The following is a 14,241-nucleotide window of genomic DNA, read 5'->3' on the forward strand; positions in this document are numbered from 1 at the left end:
CTTAATCTTAAAAAAAAATCCATGCCTACTTCTGATAAAGATTATCAATGATTCTGATATGGTTCTGTGTGTGTGTGTGTGTGTGTGTGTGTGTGTGTGTGTGTGTGGTGTTTAAGCATGTGCAAGGTGCCCCCAAATGAGAAACACTCTCTCAGATATTTTTTAGGTACTCCAACAAGCAAATAATATTTTGCCCAGTTTTATTTTTTGTAATGTGTATAACATATAGTTTTACAATAGATTTTTTTGTATTTCAGATATAAAATTATAATCCAAAATTGAATACAGTTTTTCAAGATATATTCATTCCCTACCTCCCAGCAATGACTGAGAATCACAGTGGAATAAATGGGAGAGAAAATTTCTGAACTAGAATCTGAAATAACTTCCTTTTAGGGTCTCCTTGATATTTTTCAAAGGTATATATACTCAAAAGTTTTATCTAATGAAGATACTCCCATTTAGTTACAAGCCTGAAACATAGCCCTAAAGCCTAAAAGAGACCAGAAGAATCTGCTGAGGCAAGGACACAAGGGGCAGCTACTCCAGAATCTGTTACCTGTGAACACCAGTCACGCTCTCTTCCACAATGCCTCGGATCTTCTTAAACACGTTTGGATACTTCTTATAAACCCAGTGGGTTAAGTCTCCCCCATCATCCAGGATCTATAGAACAGCCAGAAGACTTCTATGGGCATTCAGGCTGCTAGAGCTGGGGGGAACTTTGAACCCACTTTCTGCACTAGTAAGAGAGCCCTGTATGTTTTGGAGAGCACTCCTCAGAGCTCCTTAGAGCAGGTTTAGACAGTGGAAACACAGTCAAATTTGTTGGTGTAAAATGGTTAAAAGGATTCCTAAGTTTGTTCTAGGCTATGGTGAAGAGTAGTAGGCTATATCACAGACTTATTTTTTAGTCTAGAGCCCTGATATAAAGCCCCTTGGAACGTAAAAGGAGAGCTGGGGAATGAAGGAAAGAAACCAGAATTTTACTCCAAAGAGGTACCATATCATTTTCTTCTATTTCATTCTGCTGTGTATGAGCCACATGTGTTCAGTTGGTCTTACCCTTCCCCCACCTTTCCATTCAGTACTCAGACCCATCCTGAATAGGTATCATGCTAACCATTTTGGCAACAAAGTAAGTGCATAAGACCAAACATCCGAAACATATTTAGGGAACCATGCTTTGAGGGAAAAAAGGAAAGAAATCCATTGCCAAAAGTGTAGGGTGAATATGCATTATTACCATGTTGGCTTGCCACCCATCCATGTTCACACAGCGGTCAATACACCACCAGAAGTCATCTTCTGACTCGCCCTTCCAAGCAAACACTGCAACTCCTGTAGAGATGGAAACAAATCAGCTCATTCCTCTTTGGGGGAGTGTCCTATACCAACATCACTCTCTGAGATCCAGGTGAAGAGAAAAAGGCTAAAGAAATTACACTGGAAAGGAAACAACTTACGGAGGGCAAGAAGTCAAAAGAGCATCTTTAGTTCAGAAATTAGTTAAGAATTTAAGGGATTTTTGTTTTTGAAAGTATTTTAGAACCTTAAAATGTTATTCTATTTGGTCAATTTTATACGTGGAACTTTATTCTAAGGAGATAAAATGAAGTGGGAATCAAAACAAAGCTGTTCACTACAGCATTATTTATATTAGCAAATATCTTGAAACAAACTAAATGTTCAACATTAGGAAAACAGTGAAGTAAAATCACATGGCCATACGACTATTATAAATGATGCTGTCGAAGTTTTCAGTGACATGGAAACTACTTCTGAAAATGTTATATTTAACGTTATAAAACTGTATATATACCAAGACTTATTTCATCTCTGTAAAGAGTGAACAGAAAAATGGAAAAATATGTCAAATATTACCTCTGTGTAGCAGGATTTTAGTTTTTTTGGGGAACCTCTTAAATGTTCTGCAATAAACATCAGAAAAGAGTAAACAAGAAAAACAAAAGTACTACACAGTTGCTTTCTGAGGATCACAGGAAGATGTGAGAACCTTAAAGAAACTTCAGAGTGATTTTCCTTTGAACATTTTAACAATAAAAATTGCTTTATGTTTAATTGAACTCATAAGTAGTTCATATATTTTCAATGCAGTATTGAATACCAAATTATCTAATGAACTATCAAATAGATGGTACTTCTTACTTGTGTTCTCTCAAAAGTGAGGAGACTTTTGTGAAAGGAGACCAGCTGAGCTCATACTCACACAGCTCACATAGTTTAAAGTTCTTTCTCATTCATTTAACATTAGAATTGGGCATTTCCCCAAATATTAGATTCTTTACAAAGATCATTTTAAATGACTATACAATATTCCATTATGCATATGGACCTTTATTATCCATTTCCTTCCTGTTGACACTTTTATTACCCTCCACATTTTATAGCACCTAGACATACATGACATTGTAAAGATAATTCTGATATGTAAAAATTATGTTTAGATAATTATTTTGCAGCAAAGTCGGTGAAAAAAGCTGAACTTACCAGCCTCAGCCAGTGCTGCAGCCACTTCATTTTGAGTGGAGTAGATGTTGCAGGCAGACCAGCGGCACTGAGCCCCCAGGGCACAGAGTGTCTCAATCAACACCTATATAGATGTATAGGAAGACAGAGTGAGAAGGAGGAGGGCCAGACTTGAGTGGTAATTAAGAGAACGATGCCCAGCAACTCAGCAGCAACAGGTGCTACACTGGGAAGTTACAAAAGGGTGTGTAATCCACTAGTCAGTACACTGGAATCTAACTTTACCCCCCAAAAATGGTCCCAAACGTCTTAATAACGTATTTATAACAATCACATTTTTGCAAATCGAGATCTCCCTAAGTCAGGTTGGTTAAAAGTAGGTTATATCTACACAATCAAAGTAGAAAACCCCATTATTGTGTAACTGGGAGGTTCCACTTAATAGTTAGCACTTGAAAGTTAGATGGAGAAGGAAAAGCAAGTAAAAAAAAAGAAAAAGTGTCCCTCCCCACCCCCACTCCCAACAGAAGACCATCACTTTTCTCCCAACAAACTCACCGCTGTCTGGGCTGTGATATGTGTACAGCCCACTATTTTAGCACCAGCCAAGGGCTTCTCCCCCTGAGCACGTTTCCTGAGTGAAATCAGAGCAGACATGTCTGTGAAAGAACAGAGTATTTGAGCTAGGTCTGCACTAGCAATATCATTAATTCCTGCCCCAGCGACATCTAGGGCTGGTCTGGATCTGTTGAGATATGGTGAGGTAAGGAAGAAAAAACTCTTAAGCACATTTTTTATTTTAATTTTATTTTATTTTTGGCCGTGCCACGCGGCTTGTGGGGATTTTAGTTCCCTGACCAGGGATTGAACCCGGGCCCTGGGCAGGGACAGCATGGAGTCCTAACCAATGGACTGCCAGGGAATTCCCTCTAAGCATATTTATTTGATGCCTGGCAGCTTCAACTGCAGAACAACAGCAGTGAGTTGTTATCTAATCACTTGGAATTTCTCTCTTCCTCTACTGTTTCAGCCTTATATACAGAGGGCTTAAATGTAGTCAAATTCTCAAAAGTGATGGAAATGGAAGGTGAGTGTCCCCATTCACCTGGGAGAAGAGGGAAGTAGTTATGGCATTGACTAATGGATTCCTATATACTACAATCATCAGACCAGGAAGAAAGACTTTACATCAGCAGAAGCCACTTGCTTCCGTTTTTCTATGCTGTCTAGTCCTATTCTATCAGTTTGTTTGAGTTCTGTACTCCTGCCCAGTATAGAACATGCCTCCAATGTGAAAACAACAAGAGTAAAGAGACATTATTGTGAGTGGGGCTGGGTAGAGAAACCAAGATTTAACTGATTGTCTGTCATTTTTACTCTTACTCCAGCAGAGGGTGCTCAGGATCAAAGACCAAAAGAGACCCTAGGTCACCACATCCTTAGCTGAAAACCCTCCCACATTTGCTGCTTCTGGGAAATCTGGGTCTCTGAGATTGACAGCTATGGTAGGATCCCGCAGAACTAACCACCATGTACTGATCCAGGACTTGCTGACTCTGCAAGCAGATCTTTGAATATGGTATCATGCGGGAGGAAAAGAGAAAGTACTCTGTGTAATTACCACACGCTGAGAACAGGAAGCAGCAGGGAGAACAAGAACAAGAATCCTGAGGCTCAAGCTCCATACAGATAGATTTGTTTATATAAAAGTCCAGGATACCGGAGTTTCCCAGGAGACTTTCAAGTTAGCTTTCAAGCCTTAAGTTGTTTGTGCATCCTGATGACTAGCGAGTGGGCTGCTTCTGGTCCCCTACCCACTCCCTTTCTTTACCTTGCTCTGCAATCTCAATCTCCCGGCGTCCAAATTCTGCCTGCTTGATGTTCTTCACACAGAAATTGCTGCTGCCCTTGGAGTTGGTTTGCTGCTTTTCTCGGGGGGAAACCTCATCATCAGAGCTATCTGTATAGGACGCAGCTAGAACCAGGAAAGAAAGAAATGAGGAAAGAAAAACCTCAATGGCCCCAACTCCACAGAGTGCAGTCACCAAGGGACTCTCATTTAAGTTAAGCGAACACTCGTAATTGGAGCCACCTCTTACGTCTCTCTCCGTTCTACTCCTCCAGGGTCTAAGAAATGGTATGAATGAAACTGTTGTAGATCTTTCGGTATTGTGGCCCTTTTACCCACCCCCCCACCGATGACTTTGCCATTAGTGCCTGTGATAAGGAGCTATTGATCCCAAACCTGCACCAGCTCAAGAGAATCCCTCAAAATAGGGGCACTTGGTCCCAACCGGGACTGGAACCAGACATAGCAAAAATGGGAGAATAATTTAGGCCATATAAGGAATGTTATTTCTATAGATCACTCGTTCTCAAACTTAAGTATCTAAAGCATCTGTCAGAATCACATGGAAGGCTTGTTGAAACACAGATGGCTAGGGCCCCACTGCCAGAAGCTCCCATTCAGTAGGTCTCAGATGGGACCCAAGAATTAGCATTTCTAACAAATCCCCAAGTGCTGCTGATATTGCTGTTTAGAGGATCATACTTTGAGAACCATTAATGTAAAAGAATAAAAACAGTAAGATAACCGTATCTTATAAAATCTTATAAAGAGATTTTACACTAGGTTGCACTAAGGAACACAGAAATGACACAAAAGATGAGCAGCACTGATTCTGTTGCCAGCCCTGAGATCACTCAAGATGTTCAACTTTAAAAAGCAGCTTCACAAAAAGCCAAAAATGTCCTTGCAGATAGATACGCAGGAGAATATAAAACAATCACTCCTTACCTCTCAAATCACTTTTTTTCTCTCACTGAATATTTTCCTGATCACCGTCTCTGCCAGTGTACCAGGTCTCTCGCTGACTTCTACATACACAACCTCCTCTGTCCAGCTAACACAAATACTACTAAAGATTATCTATCCACTAGGACAATTTAACTCTATCATTAAGCTTTTAAAAATGCTCTCGTAGGTCCCCATAAAACATGGCCATCAAGATCTTTAAAGACTTCTTAAAGCTTCCATCACTCATCCCAACTTTTTCTCTTATAACTCAATCTTTCAAATTTTTTTCTCTTAGCTATAATTAGCCTGCTTGTCACCTATCACTTTTTGTATCTGTCTCACTCCAAGACACCTTTTCACTTATGATAGCCATTATATTTTGGAACCTTTTCTTGCACACATGCTCACAGTGAGACTGCATATTCATTTATTTCCGTACTTAACCCTGTATACCACCATTTGTACTTGTCTGCGTATCTTGTCCATAATGGGTTATCAGTGTCACGGGGCAGAGAATAAATTTTAAAAAATTGTCTATCCGTTTCTTTTTTTTTTTAAACAGTCCTTATACCTCAAGCCCAGTCCTAATGTTAGTAATACAATGCAAACAAGATTATGGCAAAAGAAAATAAATGGCTTTTGGTACAAATTCCTTTGCTGCCATTCATAGCAATCTATGACCTTGAGCAAGCCTTTTAATCTTTTAACAATGTTTCCTCAGTTGAACAATGAGGGGGTTGGATTAGATGCCCCGTTTCCTCCAGTACTCAAACTAAGATTCTATATCCTTTTCCATGTTAATTTTCTAATACCCGCCTCTAAAGTTGAGAAGGGCACAGTTCAAAGCAGAAAAAAAGACTGCTTATATAGGGTTAAGATAGGAGAGGAGAACTAAAAAGAAACAGCTGGAGCCACATTAGTTGGACTCTTTCCTACTCCAGAGGTTAACAGGGGAAGATATTTCAACATAAAGGGTAACCTAGTAAATAAAAAGAGCCAAATACTAATTTTTTTTGCGGTACGCGGGCCTCTCACTGCCGAGGCCTCTCCCGCTGCGGAGCACAGGCTCCGGACGCGCAGGCTCAGCGGCCATGGCTCATGGGCCCAGCGGCTCTGCAGCATGTGGAATCCTCCTGGACCGGGGCACGAACCCGTGTCCCCTGCATCAGCAGGTGGACTCTCAACCACTGCGCCACCAGGGAAGCCCACTAATTTTTATTGTTGACAATTCAAACAGTCTTAAAGGCAAGAAAGAAAAACAGGTGGCAGGGTATATCTTTAACAAAGAAATCAGAAATTATGCTTCCAAAGTACACCTCTTCTTCAAGGCCAGTTCTGGCAGCCAAAATACCATTGATTTTCTCCCCTCTCAATGTGGGTGAATAAACGTGGGAATGGGAACCGGCCCAGTACTACCAACTAGGCACTGGCCACAGACCACACACAGAGACCATTGGGGAGGAAAGTCTCAAGATGACAAAAGCTTCTCCAGCTACAACCCTGGCTGGGAACATTCCCATTGCTCAACCATTAGTTATCAGCTTTCAGCACAAAGACCGGCAGTCCTGACATGAGGTATTTTCAGATCCTAGATAAGTGAAGAGAACTGGGTAGAGTACTAGCTCAAGACTCTGGAATAGGGAGGAGAGATCAGAGAGAACAGGAAGTTCACACCTACCTGAACTGTAGCTGTCAGTGGAGGACTGAGAAATAGAGCGAGACAAAGATCGTCGACCAGTCTTGGTGGGGAATTTGGTGAACTCCTGCATGTCATCAGCAAACTGGATTTGCTATAAGAGGAAGACAAAAAGTTGAAACTTACAACAAGGATTCTATGAAATGTTTCATTTTTAAAGGCCATACATTGCCTCCCCTAAAAGATAGTATTATCAGGTGGCTCCTACTAAGCCAGTAATTCTTCCACCAGAAATGAGGGTGGAGGAGGCTATTCTCTGACTCCTCCCAAAATGCCAATTACTATCTCTTCCCAATGGCTTCAGCAGAATTTTGTGGGGACAGGGGGAGGAGAGAGAGCTTAAGACCCAACTTCGTTTAGCATCTGTCTAATTTCACAGGTCTTCCTTCCCACGTTCCATAAAGTTTTCTTTTCTCTTCTCTTATAACCCTGAGACATTAATCTCTTTACCCTTGCTCTCAACTCTATCAAAAAGCAGGCATAATCTCTTAGGGCTTCTGCTTGTTTTTTATTTCAGAATATTCTCTTGTAGCATATTCTTATCCTGAAGTTAGCAATGGTCTTTGTTTTTTTGAAAGAATTATGAAGAGATGCCTTAAATGGCGATGGGCATTGGGGTGCTAATAGAGTCCAATCATGTACCTATCCTTCACAAAGCCAATGGAATATTGCCAGAACCTTCTATACAGTAAAATACCAGAATATTCTAATAAAAATTTTAAAACACACATACCATAGTAAATTCCAACTAATTAGGACTAATTTTTTTTTGCGGTACGCAGGCCTCTCACTGCTGTGGCCTCTCCCTTTGCGGAGCACAGGCTCCGGACGCGCAGGCCCAGCGGCCATGGCTCACGGGCCCAGCCGCTCCGCAGCATGTGGGATCTTCCCGGACCGGGGCACGGACCCGTGTCCCCTGCATCAGCAGGTGGACCCCAACCACTGCGCCACCAGGGAAGCCCAAATTAGGACTAATTTGAAGGAAGGAGAGAATAATGACTTGGTAAACTCTGTATAAAAAACTTAACCACAATTCAGAAAGAGTCATGTACCACAATGTTCATTGCAGCACTATTTACAATAGCCAGGACATGGAAGCAACCTAAGTGCCCATCGACAGATGAATGGATAAAGAAATATGGCACATATATGCAGTGGAATATTACTCAGCCCTAAAAAGAAACGAAATTGAGTTACTTGTAGTGAGATGGACCTAGAGTCTGTCATACAGAGTGAAGAAAGTCAGAAAGAGAAAAACAAATACCATATGCTAACACATATATATGGAATCTAAAAAAAAAAAAAGGTTCTGATGAACCTAGGGGAAGTACAGGAATAAAGACACAGATGTAGAGAATGGACTTGAGGACACGGGGAGGGGGAAGGGTAAGCTGGGACGAAGTAAGAGTAGCACTGACATATATACACTACCAAGTGTAAAATAGCTAGTGGGAAGCAGCTGCATGGCACAGGGAGATCAGCTCGGTGCTTTGCGACCACCTAGAGGGGTGGGATAGGGAGGGTGGGAGGGACATGCAAGAGGGAGGATGCATATAGCTGATTCACTTTGTTATACAGCAGAAACTAACACAACACTGTAAAGCAATTATACTCCAATAAAAATGTTAAAAAGAAAATTTCTTAAATGAAATAAGGCAGAAGCAGATAACTTTTGAAGGATACTTGGAAGACTGGCTTTAATAAATAGCAAATAGCTTACAATTAACATTATTTATAGTTAACTTAATTAGTGTTTCTGAAGTGTAGAAAAACACTTCTATTAACTGGTTTAAATCTTCTTCCTAAACTCCTGTTTAAACTCTGATAAACCCTTTCTTTGAAATATAAAATAAACCTCGACCTCCTCTGAAAAACAGAATGGTTTGAGAATCTGAATCAAGCTTCTCCTCACAAGCTGATTAAATCTGAAAAGGTTCCCATGGAGAATTCATTAAGCTAAGTTTTCAGCAAATAATATCTGGAAATGTAACCTATTACAGATTAAAATCTTCTCTCCATAAGGCTAGCAACCTGGTTATAGGCATTCTGAAGCCAGGAATAGTAAAACGCCCATTAGTTACAGCTGCTAAACATTCCCGTCCTCTGTCATATGTACCCTCCAGCTAGGGTAGCATCTGGTGGCAGTGTAAGAATCAGGCATAACTGTGCAGCCTAGGCACAGGCAGCTAATATGAGCAAGGCGATTACTGAATTAGTAGGATTCTACAGGTAATGAAGCAGTAATCAAGGGAACACAGACTTGTGTTTTTACACCAAGAATCAAAGCAGAGAATACTGATGTCATAGATAATACTACTGGGGCAGCAGGCCTGAAAGAAAAACTTCAGTGTGCTTTCATTTTAAACCTACCTTGGCTTAACATCCAACTGGACAGTTTTTCTTTAGGTTACTTTGTGAAATAGAGAGGAGGCAGAGTCCACAGACTGTATTTTTAAGTCTAAGGATAGATCCTAAAGGCATGGAAGGGAAAGAGAGCTACATATTCTGGCATCTAGACCAGGATCTTGCACATGGGAAGTGTTCAATAATTTTTTGTAGAACGAGTGAACCTTTCAAATTTCTTTCTTCTATCAGATCAAATCAATCGAATTTCAAAAATAAATAAGTAAATAATAAAGATTCAAGCTAAACCACAAACACTACACCTGAACTTGATTAACAAGTATCTTCGTACACCTGAAGAAGCAGCTTTTTTAGTTTAGGTGCTAAAACTTTAATTAGCTTAAATGTCAAAAACACAACTGCCTTTCAAACCCAAACCAAACCAAACCAAAACCATTTATTGAAGTGGCCACAAGTCAGCATCTGCCCTTCTAGATAGGATTTCCCACTGTATGTTCACATGACTTCTGCAGCCAGCAAAGCTAGATTTACTGAAGGGATTAAACCAGGACCAAGGTAATGACTTTCAACCCAATATGCAGTTATTTTGGTGGCAGAAAAAACAGTCAAGAGACCATCAACACCGTTTAACACTCTCCACAGGCAGCTCTTCCTCCATCAGCTTCCTTGCTCCTGGCCTAGGCAGCCTATTTGGAAGTTGCTCTCCTCTAATGACTGTTACGATTCCCTCCCTGTTCATCTTTTTTTTCCCCCCAAAGGTTCTGGGTATATTCCCAGACACCACCTACCTGGGGGTAGGAAGGGTGGGGGAGGGAAATGCAATAACACTTGCAGTTTTTTAAAATAAAAAATATAGACAGCCTGCTGTGTCAAGACAGATATGTATTTCTTTAGCAACCTAAGAACTAACAGTCATAATCCCACTTTGTAGAATGGGATTAGGCTTTAGTAGCCTAAAGCTTAGCCAAATCTTTCCCATCTAAAAATATGAGACTGTTGCAAGGAGCTTACTAATCACTGCAGCGCCTCATCTCTCAGATAATGAATATGGTCCACATTTGAAGTGGGCAGAGAATTAACTCAGGCCATGACATAAATGGGTCACTGTCTATTCTTGCAGCATATTGATAATCTCAATGCTTAAAAATAAAATGATTCAGCTACACAAAGATACATGATAACCTTGTCTTCTCTCCCACCCCAAACTACTTGCAGAAGAGAACCTATATCAATAACTGCTGCTGTGAAATGCAGCTTCTCTGCCAGTTTCCATCAGGCCTGCTAGCTCCACTGGCTGTCCTCATAGCTAGTAGCTCTGTCTTCTCCTTGGTGAAATACCTCCTGGAGTGTTGTTCACCTTCACATTGTAAATAGACAGTGTTGCCAAAAGCAATTTACAGATATCACAAGTTTTCTCTCTAGTGAAGCCAGATCTCAATAACAGCCTTCTAATTGGGTTGGACTCACCGCATTTAAGCGAAACATGGTCATTTAGTTGAAAACAAAATACAAAATATGACCACAAAGTCGTTCTGTTTACATTACTTCCTATTTATCATGATTTCTTCCAATCATTATTAAGTCTTAATTGGTATGCTTTCATGTTTCTTCAAATCTAGACCTGTAAGGAATGCCAGGTCGAATATGATGTAGGATGGGGATGAGGAGGAGGGAAAAGAAGATAGCTGAAGTCCAAAAAGGTCTGAAAATCAAAAAGTCCTATGTTAAAGAACTATTCTATGTTTCAATACTCACTACCCCATATAAACAGCCTTACCCACAACAAACACACCAGTGTTCTATTTTTTTGGCCAGGCCGCATGGTTTGCAGGATCTTACTTCCTCGACCAGGGATTGAACCCAGGCCCACGGCAGTGAACGTACGGAGTCCTAACCACTGGACCGCCAGGGAATTCCCACCAGTGTTCTATTCTTGAACTAATATCAATCATATATGAGAAAGGTTAGAATATCAGATTGACCCATTCTGCAAATAGCACATCCAAATACAGAAGTGTACTTGCTGTGCCTTAGCGACTCAATTAAATGTCAGGCCAATTTTATGTGCTATTTTAGAGCACCTTTTAAAATAGCTTGGTGGGTACAATGGTTGACTCTTCTATGTGATACTGAGAATGGTAAGAAAAGCTCTACTGAAGAAACAATTTGGCGTATGGTACATCTACCACCTAGTGGTAAGTCTAGTGACAGACTGAGCTAAAAGAATTGCTCTACAGAACTTAGCAAGAAGGAATCATAGGCAATCGATAACAGCTATAAGACTCCAGAGAAGAAAAACAGTTGTATACTACTTGTTTAGTTGATCTTAATTGATATTTTTTACCATCAGAAGCTGAGAAGTTTACTTCCACAAACACATGGTCTATCTACTCAGATTAAGTAGCTTAATTACACTTCCTTCCCAGGTCCCACCCAATTTTGTCTTCTAGGTCCTAAATCAGAGAATTAACAGCCACCAGAATTCCGCTATGACACGATGGCCAGTGGAGGGTGATCAGGATAATATTCAGGGTATTACATTCCTTTAGTCAATACGTCTAGTAGGCACCAACTAAGTACTCAGTGCTATTTCAGGAAAGATCTATGGAAGATCTATGGAAAGATCTATGGACTCCTTCCAGGACTCCTACCACATCTTTTCTAATCCCCTTTTCACACATCTTCTGGCTAATTCTTTCTTCCACAGATTCTACTCTCACCTGCTTTTTTTTTCAGAGGAAATGAAGAGAGTATGGCTGTCAGCATTAAAAAAGTCCAAGACCTTTTCTTGATACTTACCACTGATCAGTCTGATTCCCATTTCAAATGAATCCAAAGAAACAGTTATCAATAAACACCAACTTCTTGGTACAAAAACTATTTCAGACTTTCAATCAGGCAAAAGAAACTTCCCAAATGAAAGGCATCCCTTTCTCAACTTGTGGCCCACAGGTACACCAACAGAAAACAGCTTATCTCAAGGGAATCAATCTCAGGCCAGAGTCGAATCCAGAGCCACCTCCAGTCACTTCTTCCATTCCCTGGTGCAGAAACCAGTCTTCTGAGACTCGGCAGGTTTTGGCTGCTTACTGTCCTCCTTCCCTGTCTCAAGTTTCTTAAGTTCTCAGTTTCCCCAGATGGGGCCTGAGTTTCTAGAGGGAGGGGGCAGGCAATCTAATCACAGCACACATCTCCCTCCCCCACTCCACTGGGCTGTGTCTCAATAGTAACAGGATATAACACACACACACACTGTTAGAATCCAATTCCACTGTCAGAAGAAACACTCCTTTCAAAATGGGACTCAACTTGATCTTTCTTCAATGTTGGTGGGAGCAAGGGGTGTGGCAAAACCAGGGCCCACACTGCTGAGTCACTTAAATGGTGAGGAAGGAACATAAATCTTTTTTTTTTTTTTTAATAAAGTGTCGACTATCTCAAGTAGTTTATTTTATTTATTTATTTTTTGCGTTTTCACTGTTGTGGCCTCTCCCGTCCCGGAGCACAGGCTCCGGACGCGCAGGCTCGGCGGCCATGGCTCACGGGCCCAGCCGCTCCGCGGCATGTGGGATCTTCCCGGACCGGGGCACGAACCCGTGTCCCCTGCATCGTCAGGCGGACTCTCAACCACTGCGCCACCAGGGAAGCCCAGGAACATAAATCTTGAAAAACTCTGCCAAAGAGTGGTTTTACCCTTATCACCTACTCCCCCTTCTCTTCGTATTAGAGAGCACACTTCATTGGCTTTCTATTATCTCCTAAAGTGCTCTAGTGAAAATGAGTGATCTAGGCCTCCAACTGCCAACTAGAGGTAAAATTAAGAGGTTTAAAAAATGGCAACAAGTGGGCTTCCCTGGTGGCGCAGTGGTTGAGAGTTCACCTGCCGACACAGGAGACACGGGTTCGTGCCCCGGTTCCGGGAAGATCCCACATGCCACGGAGCGGCTGGGCCCGTGAGCCATGGCTGCTGAGCCTGCGCGTCCGGAGCCTGAGCTCCGCAAAGGGAGAGACCACAGCAGTGAGAGGCCCACGTACCGCAAAAAAAAAAAAAAAAAAAAAGCAACAAGTAAGAGGAAAGGCTTCCTCATCTTTTGAAAACCACAAATTACAACAGAACATAACACGCAACCGGACTATGTTTCAATGCCTGTTTAGCTATCTACCTGTCCAGTTGCCTGGCCAGTCCCAACTTTCCTCATCCTCAATCCGTCTACCAATATTATATGAAAACATTCCAGTCATTCTTCTTTTTCTCCTGACACTGAATTATCATTAACTCTAGGGTTTTTTTTTTTTTCGTTGCTGTTTTTTGTACAGGTGACTGAGGAAATCTAGGTTCTGGGAACATACCCATGACTTTACTGATACACCAAAGTTCCCCCCACCACACCCCCCAGCACCAGTTGGCACTTTCTATTTATTTTTCCAACTTTATTATGATCATTTTCAACATAAAAAAATTAACATAATATAATGAACATTTGTATACCCTCCATCTAGATTGAAGCTTTTCATTTTCCATATTAGGTTTCTTTCTCTATCTCTCTATATATACACACATGCATACTTTCAAACGGTCCTGCAAAAAAAAAATTTCCAAATATAAAAATTCATAATAAATTCTTCAGAATGCATCTTCTAACAAAGATATTCTTCTACAGAGCCCCTATAACATTATAATACTTAAGAACATTAACAACAACTCTATATCATCAAATATCCAGTCTGTATTCAAATTTACTTAATTTTTCTCAAGTATATCCTTCATAGCTGTAAACCCGACTCTTCCAACCCAGAATGGAATCAAGGTTCACTAAATTTATTTGGTTGTTAGGTTTTTTCAGTTTCTGCTAATTTAGAAGAGTTCTCCTGCTTCCCACCTGCCCCCCCCCCC

At 41.0% G+C, this 14,241-nt stretch overlaps 1 protein-coding gene across 4 annotated transcripts in view; it reads right to left on the bottom strand.

Annotated features, from left to right (window-relative positions):
- AHCYL1 (adenosylhomocysteinase like 1) overlaps window positions 1-14,241 on the bottom strand; it is a 42,144-nt gene that overhangs the window by 8,899 nt on the left and 19,004 nt on the right. For 3 of the 4 annotated variants that reach the window (XM_007449300.1, XM_007449302.1, XM_007449301.1), the window contains exons 2-7: window positions 6,966-7,077; window positions 4,322-4,465; window positions 3,049-3,149; window positions 2,512-2,614; window positions 1,247-1,341; window positions 560-666 (exon numbers count right to left, since the gene is read on the bottom strand). In XM_007449300.1, coding sequence (XP_007449362.1) covers window positions 560-666; window positions 1,247-1,341; window positions 2,512-2,614; window positions 3,049-3,149; window positions 4,322-4,465; window positions 6,966-7,077 — 662 coding nt within the window. Of the gene's footprint in view, window positions 1-559; window positions 667-1,246; window positions 1,342-2,511; window positions 2,615-3,048; window positions 3,150-4,321; window positions 4,466-6,965; window positions 7,078-12,319; window positions 12,628-14,241 lie in introns of those variants that run through there. The other variant, XM_007449303.1, reaches the window with a different exon arrangement.

This window comes from Lipotes vexillifer, unplaced genomic scaffold (assembly GCF_000442215.2).
Source record: "Lipotes vexillifer unplaced genomic scaffold, Lipotes_vexillifer_v1.1 scaffold393, whole genome shotgun sequence".
Taxonomy (NCBI): domain Eukaryota; kingdom Metazoa; phylum Chordata; class Mammalia; order Artiodactyla; family Lipotidae; genus Lipotes; species Lipotes vexillifer.